Source organism: Symphalangus syndactylus, chromosome 7, assembly GCF_028878055.3.
Source record: "Symphalangus syndactylus isolate Jambi chromosome 7, NHGRI_mSymSyn1-v2.1_pri, whole genome shotgun sequence".
NCBI lineage: Eukaryota > Metazoa > Chordata > Mammalia > Primates > Hylobatidae > Symphalangus > Symphalangus syndactylus.
In genome coordinates, this window is record NC_072429.2 from 131,568,073 (window position 1) to 131,582,902 (window position 14,830).

General features: G+C 37.8%; 1 protein-coding gene across 6 annotated transcripts in view; it reads right to left on the reverse strand.

Moving 5' to 3' along the window:
* The window catches only part of DNAAF11 (dynein axonemal assembly factor 11), a 106,525-nt gene that overhangs the window by 55,483 nt on the left and 36,212 nt on the right, over window positions 1-14,830 (reverse strand). For all 6 annotated transcript variants that reach the window (XM_055287289.2, XM_055287286.2, XM_055287283.2 and 3 more), the window contains exons 4-6: window positions 13,466-13,638; window positions 7,952-8,175; window positions 510-692 (exon numbers count right to left, since the gene is read on the reverse strand). In XM_055287289.2, the coding sequence (XP_055143264.1) occupies window positions 510-692; window positions 7,952-8,175; window positions 13,466-13,638 (580 nt within the window). The remainder of the gene's footprint in view (window positions 1-509; window positions 693-7,951; window positions 8,176-13,465; window positions 13,639-14,830) is intronic.

Here is a 14,830-nt window from a genome sequence, read left to right on the forward strand (position 1 = left end):
CATAAAAATCCTAGCTTCTAACAAATCATCAAATTATATGTAAACAATTCAAAAGTGAAATCATACTGTTAAATGCCCAAGAACATTGTATTAGGCAAATAAAATGTCTAATGAAACTAGTTTCCAATTCTTCACTTTGCAAATTAATAGAACAGACTCAAAAAGGAGCCCATTCATTCCACAAAATGACCTTTTTCTAGGCTAGAAATACTAATGTATTAGTGTAACCTAATACACTATTATTAGGCATATTAAAAGTGGTAAAAAGCTAAAGATATACAAACAAACCTCTACCTAAAATGTCATAATTCATGATGTTCTAAAGAAGGTACTTTGATATTAATGAATGTTAGCCAATACAATTCAACAAAGAGATATACTTAGAAAAAACAAAATCTATATATGAGTGCTAAAGGTTTAACACAAATAATGGGTCAAAAAATGGGCAATCATGAAAATATAGTTGATAAGTGGCTACTGCTTCCCTCTCCTAGGAAAGAATGAAATACCTTAATTTTTCCTGATTTTTCCGTTGTTTTTCCATGTGTCTAAGAGTTTCCAATCTTGATTCAGGAGTAAACAAACAGGGCTTATTCCAGAATTCCAAGTCATCTTCACTGTTATCTAATTTCTTTGTGTTGTGTTCCTCTATGTCTGGTGCCTGTAGGTGGGCTTTGCTCTCTAAAGAGGAACTAGGAAAAACAAATAGAGCACTTAAGAACAATAATGGATTCATGAGCTTCATCCTTAATGCTGGCCCTTTAATATCTATACACTTTTCTTATGTTATCTTCTTATCTTTGAATGACAAAGTGACTCTGAAAGACAGTCTGACCAGGCCTGGTTACCTTGGCCTGGATATGTAGTGAGATCAACCCAAGGCTGTTAGCACTCATTACATTGAAAGGTTGAATAGGGCAGGCCTTCATCTTCTATCATCAGGCATACTGCGGTAATCAGATTCCAGGGTTCACAGACCTGACTGCTAAGAATCACCTGGGGAGCTTTATAAAAAGTACAGATTCCTGGGTTCTCATCAGAAAGCCTATTCAGTAGATCTGAAGTAGTAGATCTGAAGCCTGGGAATCTGTGTTTTGTAATATTTTGCAGGAGATTCTGATGATCAGACAAGCAATCACCCCACTTCTAATCTTGTACCTGTCAAGTCCACTCTCCATACTAATCCCAGAGGGACTTTTCTAGCAGGCAAATTGGATCACATTATTTTCAGGTTTTTAAATGATTCTCTTATCTCCAAAATTCGCTTGTGGGACCTATGGCACTTTTTTCTTTTCTTTTCTTTTTGAGACGGAGTCTCCCTCTGTCGCCCAGGCTGGAGTGCAGTGGCCAGGGGTCTCTGCTAACTGCAAGCTCCGCCTCCTGGGTTCACGCCATTCTCCTGCCTCAGCCTCCCGAGTAGCTGGGACTACAGGCGTCCGCCACCACACTCGGCTAATTTTTTGTATTTTTAGTAGAGATGAGGTTTCACCGTGTTAGCCAGGATGGTCTCGATCTCCTGACCTCGTGATCCACCCGCCTCGGCCTCCCAAAGCGCTGGGATTACAGGCGTGAGCCACCGCACCCGGCCGGCACTTTTTATAGTATGGCCTGTGTCTAGTTTATTTTTCATGGATAACTTCTGATTATGTAGCTTTATATGGTAACAGTTCTCTCTTCCCTTTTACTCATGTTTTGTGGACTGTCAGAGAATTAAACAACATCTCTGTATGTCATCAAATGGGTATTATATGAGATATTCAACATTTGTTCAACATGGATCCAAAATACACTTATTGAGCATCTTCTGTTGTGCCAGGCACCACAGATACAACCCTGGCCTACACAAACCATGATGCTACTTTCAGGAGATTCTATTCTTGTGGCAAGAAAATGACATAATTCAAGCAATAAACATTAGGTATAGTCTCTCTCCCCTCCCCTCTCCCTAGAATAGACACTTTATTAGATGACATTAAATGAAAAAAATTACATGAAGCCTTTAATACCAACTACAGCAAATAGTAGGTACTCAATACATGTTGGATTTTGTTAATGAATGAGGTGACAAGAAAGGCTCCTTTAGTTGCTCTTCAAACTAAAGATATTTTCTTCATTTTGAAAGCATCTTTTCAAATATATTTTCTTTATTTTGAAAATATTGTGAAAGATTCTTTTCAAAGGGATGAACTGAAAATACTAGAACATGAAATTTAAGTAGCATCAGTAGAATATAGAGTAAAATTCTGCTTAGATTCTTTACAGATACAATGCAACTAAATATTTTAATAAGCAAAATAATGCAAATCGCTGAAAATAAATAAATTGTTTTGCTATACAGCTACAGCTCTTTATGGTATTGAAAGAATAATCTATTAAGGGTATCTATAATATTCTACAATATTCTAGATAATTGCCACTGAAATAATTGGTTCCCTTCTCATTTAACCATCTAAATTATATTTTTCCTAGAAAGTGACTAATTGGTTCAATCTGGCCTTTTGCAATCTAAAATAATAAATATAAAAACATAAAAATAACAGTACTTAAGAAATTTATCAGAGATATGAGCTAAATAACATAAGTCTCCAAGGCAAAATGCATATAAATGTGTGTAACTGCTTGATGAAACAGAGTGAGCTCATTACTGTATGATCAAAAAAACTTTCTCTTCAACCATTGCCTTCAAACCCGCTCTCTCAGAACTCTCTTCTCATCCATGAGCAGATCCCACAGCTCTACAGTCACTTTTAAGAACAGCATAATCTCAGCTAAACATTCATTTTCAGGTACTAAAGGGTCTAAAGTTTAAATAAAATTCAGACCTAAATTTCAAATCGAAGCCATTCCCTCCCTCTCCAACCCATTCTCTCTCCTGGCCCTGTTCCAGATTGTGGTGTGCAGGGGAAGAGGGACACCTTCTCCTTCTACTTTTCATTGTCATCCATTCCTTCCTCTGAATCCCATACCACTGGGCCTCTTAGGTTCAGAGTCTTCCTGCCTTGAGAATTTGGGGCTTGGGAAGATGAATGAGGAGAAGAAGGTGAACATGCTTATATGACCACTCCTATTATAACCTGGCTGTTGCTACCCTTGCTAGGACCAATATCCAGATCCTGGCTTTCTCTTCCTGCAAGCACCTTTGTCATTCTTGGACACACTACAAGAGCCCTCCAAGTGTACTGTTCACTGTTGAGGTGGTCAATATACTTCCTGGCTCCTTTTGTGATAAATCCCCAGCTTCTGCCACTGATAATCCACCCCCTAGTGTCTTACTGCTGCTGTCCTTTTGGACAGCATCTCTTCAAGACAGCTCAAACCCAGCCCCTTCTACCATGTCTACTTGGTCTATAAAATATTCATAAATCCTGGCTGGGTGGGGTGGCTCACGCCTGTAATCCCAGCACTTTGGGAGGCCGAGGTGGGCAAATCACAAGGTCAGAAGTTAGAGACCAGCCTGACCAACATGGTGAAACCCCATCTCTACTAAAGATACAAAAATTACTCGGGCATGGTGGCACACACCTGTAATCCCAGCTACTCAGGAGGCTGAGGCAGGAGAATCACTTGAACCCAGGAGGCAGAGATTGCAGTGAGCCGAGATCGCGCCATTGCACTCCAGCCTGGGTGACGGAGTGAGACTCCATCTCAAAAAATAAAAAAAGATATTCACAAATCCTTGCCATGTGAACTGTGAGCTGTTTCCATTAATACCTTCTTCCCTGATCCCTCTGCTTTAGGCTGCTCCAGGCCACTTTCTATCTTTTCAATTCTCCAGGCTGGAGGCAGGCTCTACCTAGTCAAGAGGTAGATGTTCATCTCCCTTTCTTGCAGCCTCTAATTCTCTGTAGTGTTTCTTCTTGAAGCCTTGAGAGGGGAATAACCTCCTACTCCTCCCCAACTAACTCAATGATTCAGGATTTCAATGATTCTCCTCCAGAATGTCTACGTTTCTGTTCAAATGGGCTAAATAGGGTGAGAATGATGAAGACTCAAGGATCAGCCAGGCCTATAGGGGAGGCAAGAAGGCACCTGCAAGAAACCCCACTGTAAGCTTCTACTAAAGTACAAGGAACAGATGATTTTAACTTTTGTAAATTTTCATAAACCGAGGATAGTAAATTATCTCCAAGATATTGTATGTGCCTATTACATAACTTTGATGCAAAACACCAGGAAAAAATACAATCAGACAAGGATATTATAGCATAAACTCACTTATGAACACAGATTATAAATATTAGCAAAATCAATGGAGCAATGCATTAGCAAATAATCATGGACAAAGGATGTTTATCCTAGAAACTCAAGGATGGTTTAATATTAGAAATTCTGTTAATGTAATTCAACACAGTAACAGAAAAACACTATTGTCTCAATAGATTCAAGGAAAGCATTTAATAAAAATCGATATAATGCATGTGATGATAAAAGCTCTTCATCAACTGAGAATAGAAGAAAGCTTACTTAACATGACCCAAAACCCTATAGCAAACATTATACTTAATGATGAGAAATTGCAAACATTCTTTTTAAAGTCAGAAACAAGATACAGATACCCATTCTTTTTTTTGTTTTGTTTTGTTTTGTTTTGTTTTGAGACGGAGTCTTGCTCTGTCGCCCAGGCTGGAGTGCAGTGGCCCAATCTCGGCTCACTGGAAGCTCCGCCTCCCAGGTTCATGCCATTCTCCGGCCTCAGCCTCCCGAGTAGCTGGGACTACAGGCGCCTGCCACCACACCTGGCTAATTTTTTGTATTTTTAGTAGAGACGGGGTTTCACCGTGTTAGCTAGGATGGTCTCGATCTCCTGACCTCGTGATCCGCCCGTCTCAGCCTCCCAAAGTGTTGAGATTACAGGCATGAGCCACTGCGTCCGGCCCAGATACCCATTCTTAACGCTACTATTCCACTCCATACTGGAGGCCTTTACAGGCACCATGAAGAAAATAAAGTAGAAGGAGAGGGATAGGAAAAAATTTTTCTAGTTACTGCTTACAAACAATTGTTTTTCCAACTAGAAAACGCAGGATTGCCTCTTTTATAAAGGTTAGCAAGATTAACACATATCAGTATACAGAAATAATTTGTCCCTTTAAATATCAGCAAAACCAATTACACCTATTTTTTAAATCTCATTCTACAAGGTACTTAGAAATAGATACAATGAAAGATGGTTTAAGACTTTTATAGAGAAAATTTAAAACTTCACTGAAGGACTCAGAAGATCTAAATAAATAGAGCTCTTCCAAAGTTCAGCAAGGAAAGAATCAATGTCATGAAGATGTCAACTTTCCCCCAATTAACATATAAATTAAATGTAATTTCAATCAAAATTCCACTAGGGATTTTTAAGGAATTTGATTAGCAGCGGATTCTAAAACTCATACAGACAAGTAAAGAACTAAAAATAGCCAAGATAACTTTGAAAAATGAGAATATCTCCTACCAAATATCAAGATATGCTATAAATCTATACAAATTAAAACCAGGCAGAAGTGCTCCTATGGAACAGTCTAGAGAACTCAGAGATGAACCCATGAATACATGGTTAGAAGGGATATAGTAAGGGTAGCATTTCAGATCAGTGGGAAAAGAATAGCACCTTAATAAATGGTGCAGACAATTAGCCACCCATATGAAAAACAATTAGTACCCTACCCTATACATTGGCAAAGGTTATTTCCGGATGAAAAGATACAAACAGATATGGCACTGAGATAAACAAGAATTCCATAAACAAGACAAAAATGTACAAATAAGCTTAACTACATTAATATTTTTAAACTTCATAAAACATAAGCTCTTATAATTAAAGACAAGTCACAGACTGGCAGAAGACACTTATAAAGCACATAACCACCAAAGAATGTATTTTTTTATTTGTATCCAGAATCTAAAAGAACTATCAATAAGAAAAAAAACTCAACTACTTATTTAAAATAAGTAGGGGACTTGAATAGAGGATCTCTGAATAACCAATAAACATATAAAAGATATTTAAAATATTCAAATTCACTAGTAACTACAGAAATGCAAATTAATTTTTTTAAAAATAGAGGATACTATATACTATACAACACACTTGATTGGCCAATATTTTTAAATATCATATTATCCAGTATTGGCAAAGATTGAAAACTCTTGTATATTGTTGATATATGAGTATAAATTATTACAACTACTCTAGAAAACAATTTGGCAATATGTATAAAGTTGAAAAGATGTCATAATTGTTGTAGCAATGCCATTGCTAAATACCCTGGAGAAACTTTCATACCTGAACAAGGAGACAAGGGCAACATTGCTTGAATATCTCAACAAATGTTCAACATGGATTCAATAAATATTTATTGGGCATCTTCTGTTGTGCCAGGCACCAGAGATACAGGCCTGGCCAAGAGAGACCATGATGCTACTTTCAGGAGATTCTATTCCTGTGAGAATAGGAAATGGGAATAGGGAAAACAACGTGCATGGCCATCCAAAGAGGGATGGCTGTGTCCAGGCTGACCAGCTGGCACCACTACTAGGACCACACGTGTTGTTAGAGCTGCTGCACATTCTGATGGGTCAGGGCAAATGAAACACTGGCCATTAACTACTTTGAATATTACCTCTGGGATAAATTGTAATTTATTCATCCAACAGGATATTATTCTATACTTACAATGAATTAGTTTTGCATGTCTTCGTGTGCATAAATCTCAAAAACATAATGTTGCATGAAAAGCAAAGCTATAGAAAGGTATCATTCATGCTAAACACACAAACTACTATTGTTTAAGGAGGCATACTTGTGAAATAAGGGTATTAAAAATATGGATGGGATCAATATATATCAAATACGCACCAGCTTCAGGATAGCAGATGCCACTGGGATGAAGAGAGGAATGGGATGAAGGGGAAGTCCTTAAGGAGTGTCTGCTTTCTTAATGATATTTTATTTCTTATTTAAAAAAAGATCCATCATTCTCAGCAAACTATTGCAAGGACAAAAAACCAAACACCACATGTTCTCACTCATAGGTGGGAATTGAACGAGAACACATGGACACAGGAAGGGGAACATCACACACGGGGGCCTGTTATGGGGTGGGGGAAGGGGGAGGGATAGCGTTGGGAGATATACCTAATGTTAAATGAAGAGTTAATGGGTGCAGCACACCAACATGGCACATGTATACATATGTAACAAATCTGCACGTTGTGCACATGTACCCTAAAACTTAAAGTATAATAAAAAAAAGTAAAAAAAAAAAAAAGATCCAAAGCAAACATACAAACTATTGTCATTTATTAAATCTAGGTGGTAGAACTACAAGCTGCCTATATAACTATTTTGAAACATTTATGTATGTCTGAAATATTTTCTAATTATTATTTTCTCAATTTTAAGGGATTCTGTTATCTAAATACTTAATTCACTGTATGGAATCAAATCCACTGACTACAGTTGCAATTCACTTAAAATAAACAAACATGAAAAATTTAATTTTTAAAAAACCAATTAGAGAGTTATTAATCACATTAAAATGTATTCAGTATTTTTCTGAAATCTATTCCAATTCAGAAAATAGAATGTTTTATGATGCAATTAGAATTATTCAAATTATAATAATGTGATTTGTATTTAACGTTTCTAAAATATTCCTAGTCCAAAGTACATCTGTTAATTCATCTTTTCTGTACACATTTTATGGATTTCTCTGAGAATAATTTTAGATGCAAATTAAAGTTGCTAGTTTAAAAAGGAATTTTTCCCCCAAGGAAAGAATGCCTTACAGAATTGTCACAAGCAATGGGATGCTCATATTCTTCCATCCAAAATTCACATCATATTTCATTCTTCAAATTAATCTGGAATATAAGTGTACTGCAAATAACTTGGAAAGAGAATACAGTTTTGCTGCTTTTAACAAAAGTTAACTAGAAAGTAAACTAATAATTTACATACAGAGTAGCATTGATGTCTGTGTACCAACGTCCATCAAAGCCTGCGTTACTTCTCTTGTCTTCATTTTTATCCTCTTCTTGGTGTTTCCTTTGAGCCTCTTCCTTGAGTTTGGCTCGTTTAAGACAGTGATCTTTTTCCTGATCTCTGATTTGTGGTTCAATTACTGAATAGTCCTGCAATGCCTTAATCCTTTCTGAAGGCTCTATTTCTTTACCATCCAACCACTTAAACAAAAAACAATAAATATAGTACAATTGTTCAAAAGTAGCAGTGTGAATCAGCCCGAGGTTGATTTTGATTAGAACTTTTGAAACTTAGAAATAATAATATACCCCATAGTGATAGAGAATTAAAACAATATAATTCATGGGAAATACCAGAACCTTGTTCTAAATCAATGTTTATTTCATACAATTTACACAGTTTTAAAAATACCTTTACTGGTAATAATAATAATTAGGTCTTCTGCTAAAACTGATAATACAAGCTCTCAAAATATTTTATATTAATTTTATAATTGCTCACTATGTCAAAAATGTCAATGCTTAAGTCAAATCATAGCTTCAAAGTACAACAATGGCACTTCCCAAAAGCTCTCTACAGAAAAAAAACGCCTTGAATATTACACATGATTGAGCTCTGATACAAATAAGCCCATGTTTCACCCTTAACAACAAGACAAACAGGCTATTGTTACAGCATTGTTTACATCTGATACTTCAATTACGATTTTCCAAAGTAAAATATTAAAATAAAAGCATCAACTAAAGTTCTAAAATGTTAAAGCTAATGGTTTAAAGATAACTATCTACCCAGCCTTATTCTGCAAAATGAGGCAAGGTATTTAGGAAGGTGTGGTTGGAAGATAATGGTTCTCCAAGAATGTCCATGTTCTAATCTCCATGAATGTTACCTTACATGGCAAAAGGGGCTTTACAGGTGTGATTAGGTTAAGGATCTTGGATGATCAGGGTGATTCTTATAAGGACCACAGAGGTCCTTATAAGTAAAAAAGAAAGACCTGAGTGTCAGAATTAGAGAGAGATGTGAAGTTGGCACACTGATGTCTTTGGAGATGGAGGAAGAGGCCATGAGCCTAAAAATGCAGGTATTCTCTAGAAGCTGAAAGGGGCAAAGTAAGGGATTCTCTCCTAGAGCCTGAAGAAAGAATAGCCCTGCCAACACCTTGATTTTAGCCCAGTGAAACCATTTCAGGCTTTTGATCTCCAGAAGCATAAGGTAATACATTTGTATTGTTTTAAGTCACTAAGTTTGTCTCAATTTGTTACAGCAGCAATAAGAAACATATAAAAGGAAAAAAAATACACACAAAGATTTAGTAAAATATAAATTAAAAAATTATTAGAATCAGCTGAATTATAAGTCAAAATTATGTACAGATTTGGAAAAAAGATAATGCCACATATGCTCTGGTCATAAGGACTCATATGGTTGCTATAGATGGGCTGCAGATTTGGTTCGGAGCTTCTTGGCAGCCAAAGCGAAATAGAAAAACATAATTAGTTACACAATTTTCACGGTCTTTAAGGAAAAAATACAGTTTGTAGCTTTCCTCTAACATGCAGCTCTAAAACACATTTCTAGCGCACAGTTTCATAATGGGGATCTTGAGAGATGTCAAGCATTGTTTCTGTAGAAATATGTCCATACAGTCACAGGTTTCATAAGGCTGTTTCTTGCAGTATCCTTCAATAAAGGTATCTTCATACCATTACGTATGAGACCATAATGATAAATTCAATGCAATAAAACCTATTATTTAAGGCATTAAGTAATTGTGGTCCACATACTTAATTTGATCTAATTTAATACAGGATTGGGATCAAATCAATTTGGAAATTTTTGGATAAATGAAATTTACTTATTTTGTAAGTATATATACTTACTTATTATATATACACTGATATAAATATATGAATTAACATAAATGTAAATATATTATATATAACTAATACTATATAAATACAGCACTTTCATAAATTTCTGTTAAGTCATCCAGTTTGTGGTACTTTGTTATATTAATTTATATAGTATAATTTATATATAAATATATGTTAACATAAATACATTATATATAACTGTATATTATAACAAGCTAGAAAACTCTAGATAAAGATAATTTCTTTCAACTGGGATTTCTTCCCAACAGAACCCTAGGGAACAAGGTGATCTTTTCTTCCTTGTAATTGAAGTACATTGATTGATTGATTGATTGATTGACTTCTGTCTTATAAATGATTTAAGTCTATTTTGATTTAATTAGAACTACTATTCCTAAAAGGCTATGACAACTGAACCCTCTGTCACTTTACTGACAGGAGGCAAAAGACCTCATATTAATAACTGATGACAAATTTGGGACTGTACCCCAGCACCTATTCTAGGAACCTCACTTTTTTAGTGATGTCTGTTAGTCTTTGAAATTGGCCCACATTTACTTCAAGCCAAAATCACGTCTGAGTTTACAAGGCCTAAGAATCAGAGATCCAGTTTTAAGCTGAGCGTTTCTTGATCTTTCTTCACCCAGGATTCCTGCAGCACAAAGGTGGAGTGTCCACACTTATTGATAGTAATTGTGCAAGTGCTGAAGCAGAGAGAGGGACACTAAGATGTACTGAAGGCCTCACAGAACTCCCTTGAAGTAGGATTTATGATCCTACTATACATGAGTAAAATGAGGCACACAATTCACAGGCAGTGGAAGCAGGTGTCAGACCTTGGTTTGTCTGCTAACAAATCTGTTTCCCACTATACTGCAGGGCCTACCTACTTCTGGAGTGGCTCAGACACTGGGAAGAAAATCCTTGAAAAGGGCTGACTCTCCTCACACCTCTTCTATGTGACTCTAAAATAACGACTCTGTTGTTATGGGTTGAATTGACAAAAAAAGATGTTGAAGTCCTAACCCCCAGTAGCTCAAATCATGGACTCTTGGGAAATAGGGTTATTACAGATGTCCCCTGACAAAAAAAGACATTGAAGTCCTAACCCCTAGTAGCTCAAATCAGGGACTTTTTGGAAACAGGGTCATTATGGACATAATTCATTGAGACTAAATCATCCTGGAGCAGGTGGGCCCCAAGCCAATATAACTGGTGTCTTTATAAAGAGAGAGAGCCTTGTGAAGAGGAAGGCAGAGACCCTCAGGGTAATGTGTCTACAAGCTCAAGAATGCCAAAGATCAGCAGAAGCTAGGAGGCAGGCATGAAGCAGATTCTCCCTTGCAGTCCCTGGAAGGAACCAGTCCTGTCAACATCTTGAACTTGAATATCTGGCCTTCAGAACTACAAGATGAAGGCAGGGCCCGGTGGCTCATGCTTGTAATCCCAGCACTTTGGGAGGCCGAGGCGGGCGGATCACGAGGTCAGGAGATCGAGATCACGGTGAAACCCCGTCTCTACTAAAAATACAAAAAAATTAGCCGGGCGTGGTGGCGGGCGCCTGTAGTCCCAGCTACTCGGAGAGGCTGAGGCAGGAGAATGGCGTGAACCCAGGAGGCGGAGCTTGCAGTGAGCCGAGATCGTGCCACTGCACTCCAGCCTGGGCGACAGAGCCAGACTCCGTCTCAAAAAAAAAAAAAAAAAAAGAACTACAAGATGATACATTTCTGTTGTTTAAGCCATCTAGTTTGCAGTACTTTGTTACAGCAGCCCTAGGAAAATAATACATTTATTAACACAATTCCTTTCAAGCAGCTCACAAGCTTTCAATGAAATGGTAATTAAGATTCTAAAGCATATCAACCTATTTTTAAATAGTAGTAAACATATGAATACTATTTTTCAAAAAGGGGCTGTTTTCTATTGAAGCAGTTAATTTGGAGAAGTCTTTCTGAAAGGAAAGACTTGATCCAACGCCTGTAATTTAACCCAGAGAGAAGCAGTGAGTGTGGGTATAGTGTGAATGGCGGAGGCATCAAGGTGGGACTCACATAGGTTCAGATCCCACCTGTGTCACTTGCCAGATGTATCAGCCTAAACAAGCAGCGTTCATTCCCTGAGCCCTGTCTTCCTCATCTCTGAATGTACCTAATTGTCTCCCTGAATGGGTCTGGGAGGATCAGAAACACTGTGCCCAAAGTACCTGGCACAACCTCTGACCCTGTCTGCAGCAGCCATATGATGGCTCTCACACCTCTAGCCTGACCAGGCTCAGTTGCGGCACTAACACAGGCTCAGCTGCAGTGGCCATGAGGACTCCTGGACCCTTACCCCTTCCAATGGAATGGCTCACAGCATTACACTACAAGATCTAGTTCTATGATAGTCTGGGTCTCATCAGTTCATTTTCTAGGAAATCACTGTATAATAATGATCAGTTTAGGTTATGTATGAGACAATTTATCATTTATTCTATATTCAATTACCTGAATCACTTATTCTCTTAATCTGAGAAATTTTACATTAGAAGGAATGTGTCCCATTAATCCAGCAGTCAGCAGTCTCTTGACTGCAGAGAACACAGAAGTCTAAGAAACAAATGTCCTTTGAGAACTGAAAAAATGCCTATTGCACAGATGATGTATCCATGCATTCTCTTTCCAGGAACATGGACCCACATGCAGGCTGGGAACTCTTAGAATTACATGAAACTTAACATTGCTATCTTAATATTCTCTGTTGTATGATTTCTCAAGAAATAATATTTTTTCCTCAGTTCTAAAATTGCTCGATTGGGGGGATATGGTATAAAAGTAACATACACAGTAGTGGTTGTCAAATGAGGCTCCTGCACCAGCAGCAGCATTACCAGATTTTGTTAGAAATGTGAAATCTCAGGCCCCATGTCAGATCGGACCCAGAAACCCTGGGGGAGGAGCACAGCAGTCTGTGTTTTGAAAAGGCCTCCACGTGTTCTGATGCACACCAAAGACTGTGAACCTGCCCAGGCGCGGTGGCTCATACCTGTAATCCCAGCACTTTAGGAGGCCGAGGCAGGTGGATCACCTGAGGTCAGGAGTTCAAGACCAGCCTGGCCAACATGGTGAAACCTCGTCTCTGCTAAAAATACAAAAGTAGGCGGGCATGGTGGCACATGCCTGTAATCCCAGCTACTTGGGAAGCTGAGGCAGGAGAATCACTTGAACCTGGGAGGCAGAGTTTGCAGTGAGCCGAGATCATGCCACTGCACTCCAGCCTGGGTGACAGAGCGAGACTCCATCTCAAAAAAAAAAAAAACAAGTAATAATGAATTCTTATCAGTAATGATGAATGTTCTTCGTAACTGTGATTTGAACTCGCTGAGAAAAAGTCAAATTAAGTTCTGTGTGTTTTGGATGAGAAAGGTGAAAAGTATGCAATTTATTTTTCAGGGATTTATTAAAACTATTCAAACAATATTAAAGGTCTAGCCATTCAAATAATTACTTTCGGCTCTCTGGAATATTCCATGATCTGAAGCAACACATTCACTATTGCTGCCAGTAAAGCAGGAATTATTGTAGTTGCTCATGCTCATTTATCTGTGATTTCTGCACCATCAAAAGAACCATACCTTTAATTGTGGAAGAGTTGCTACCACGAACTCCCTATAGTGGTCAAAGGAAGCACATGGGTTTCCCATGAGAAAGAGCTCCTTCAGATGGATATTGTGCTTCAAGGTTTTAACGCTGCTCAGTTCTCCAATGAAATTTACAGTCAAGTCAAGTTTTGCCAGCTCTTCACATCCTGTTGAGAAAAATAAAGTGAAAACAAAGCAAATAAAGAAAAATCACAGTGGTAATAAAACGTGTGTAACAGCACATAACAGAAGTAACAGTTGTAGTATTTCCAGTCTGCTGATTTATTGCATTGCTTACCATGAAGTGATTCTTCAGAAATATCAACTCAAAGCCTTCATCTTAACTCATTTTTCTATTTCTGTCTCCCCTTATTTTCACCCTCTGAGTCCTTCCAGCCAGGGGAAATCACTTTCCCTGCTCACATTTATAAGGCTGGTTAATTTCTTTGATTTGGTCACTATCTGGCATGAAAAAAGCAAAAGTATAAGCTGCTACTACAGTGGGTGCTACCTCAGAACAAAACTCCTACTAGAGAGGGCACCTGGAACCTGTCCTCTTGAGTTTTAGCAGGTCGGTAGGACACATTTCATCTTGGAAGGTGATAGCGGAAAGTTTCTCCAAAAAGAAAGGCATTTCATAAAACCAGTGCATCAGAACCAATATTTACAAAGTCACCTAGCAGAGAATGGCTCTAAGGCCACCAAGAACTGAACTGAAGGTATTAACAAAAGTGAAGAATAAGACGTTTTTATGTTCAAAGGAATAATAGAAAAAGGGTGAGTCACTGAAGTACGGTTTTATAGTAAATCTGACCCATCCACCTTCATTACAGAGATAGCCAGATGCTATAGAAACTTTAATTGAATCTAAATTTGAATTTGAATTAATCCCCTCATTCACATTCCATGCAAATTTGGTGGCTAGGAGTCCAGACTTGGGAATTAGACAGATACAAGTTCAAGTGCTTCCTCTACCACATCCTTGCTAATGTGACCTTGGGTAAGTTACAAGCTTCAGCCTGCTCATCTATAGAATTATAATAGTATTGGTACCGGAGTCAGAAGTTGTGAAGACAATATACGATGACTCATGTAAAGCACTTAACATAATGCTTGCCACCTAGAGTGTCAGTAAACACGAGCTATGATTAGAATAGCTCAATGAGCACTCTAATTATCATATGACTTCTCGGACAATGTACCTACAGGGAAAGAAGCAAGCACAGCTGTCTCATGAGCAGAAACCTTGCAGTTTCTTTCCGTGAACTAAGAAGAGTTGACCTAGTTTATGCAGCAGCTTTTGTGGGCTTGGTTCAATATAAGATTCTCTCTCCCTACGATTGCCTCATGCTTGCGGGA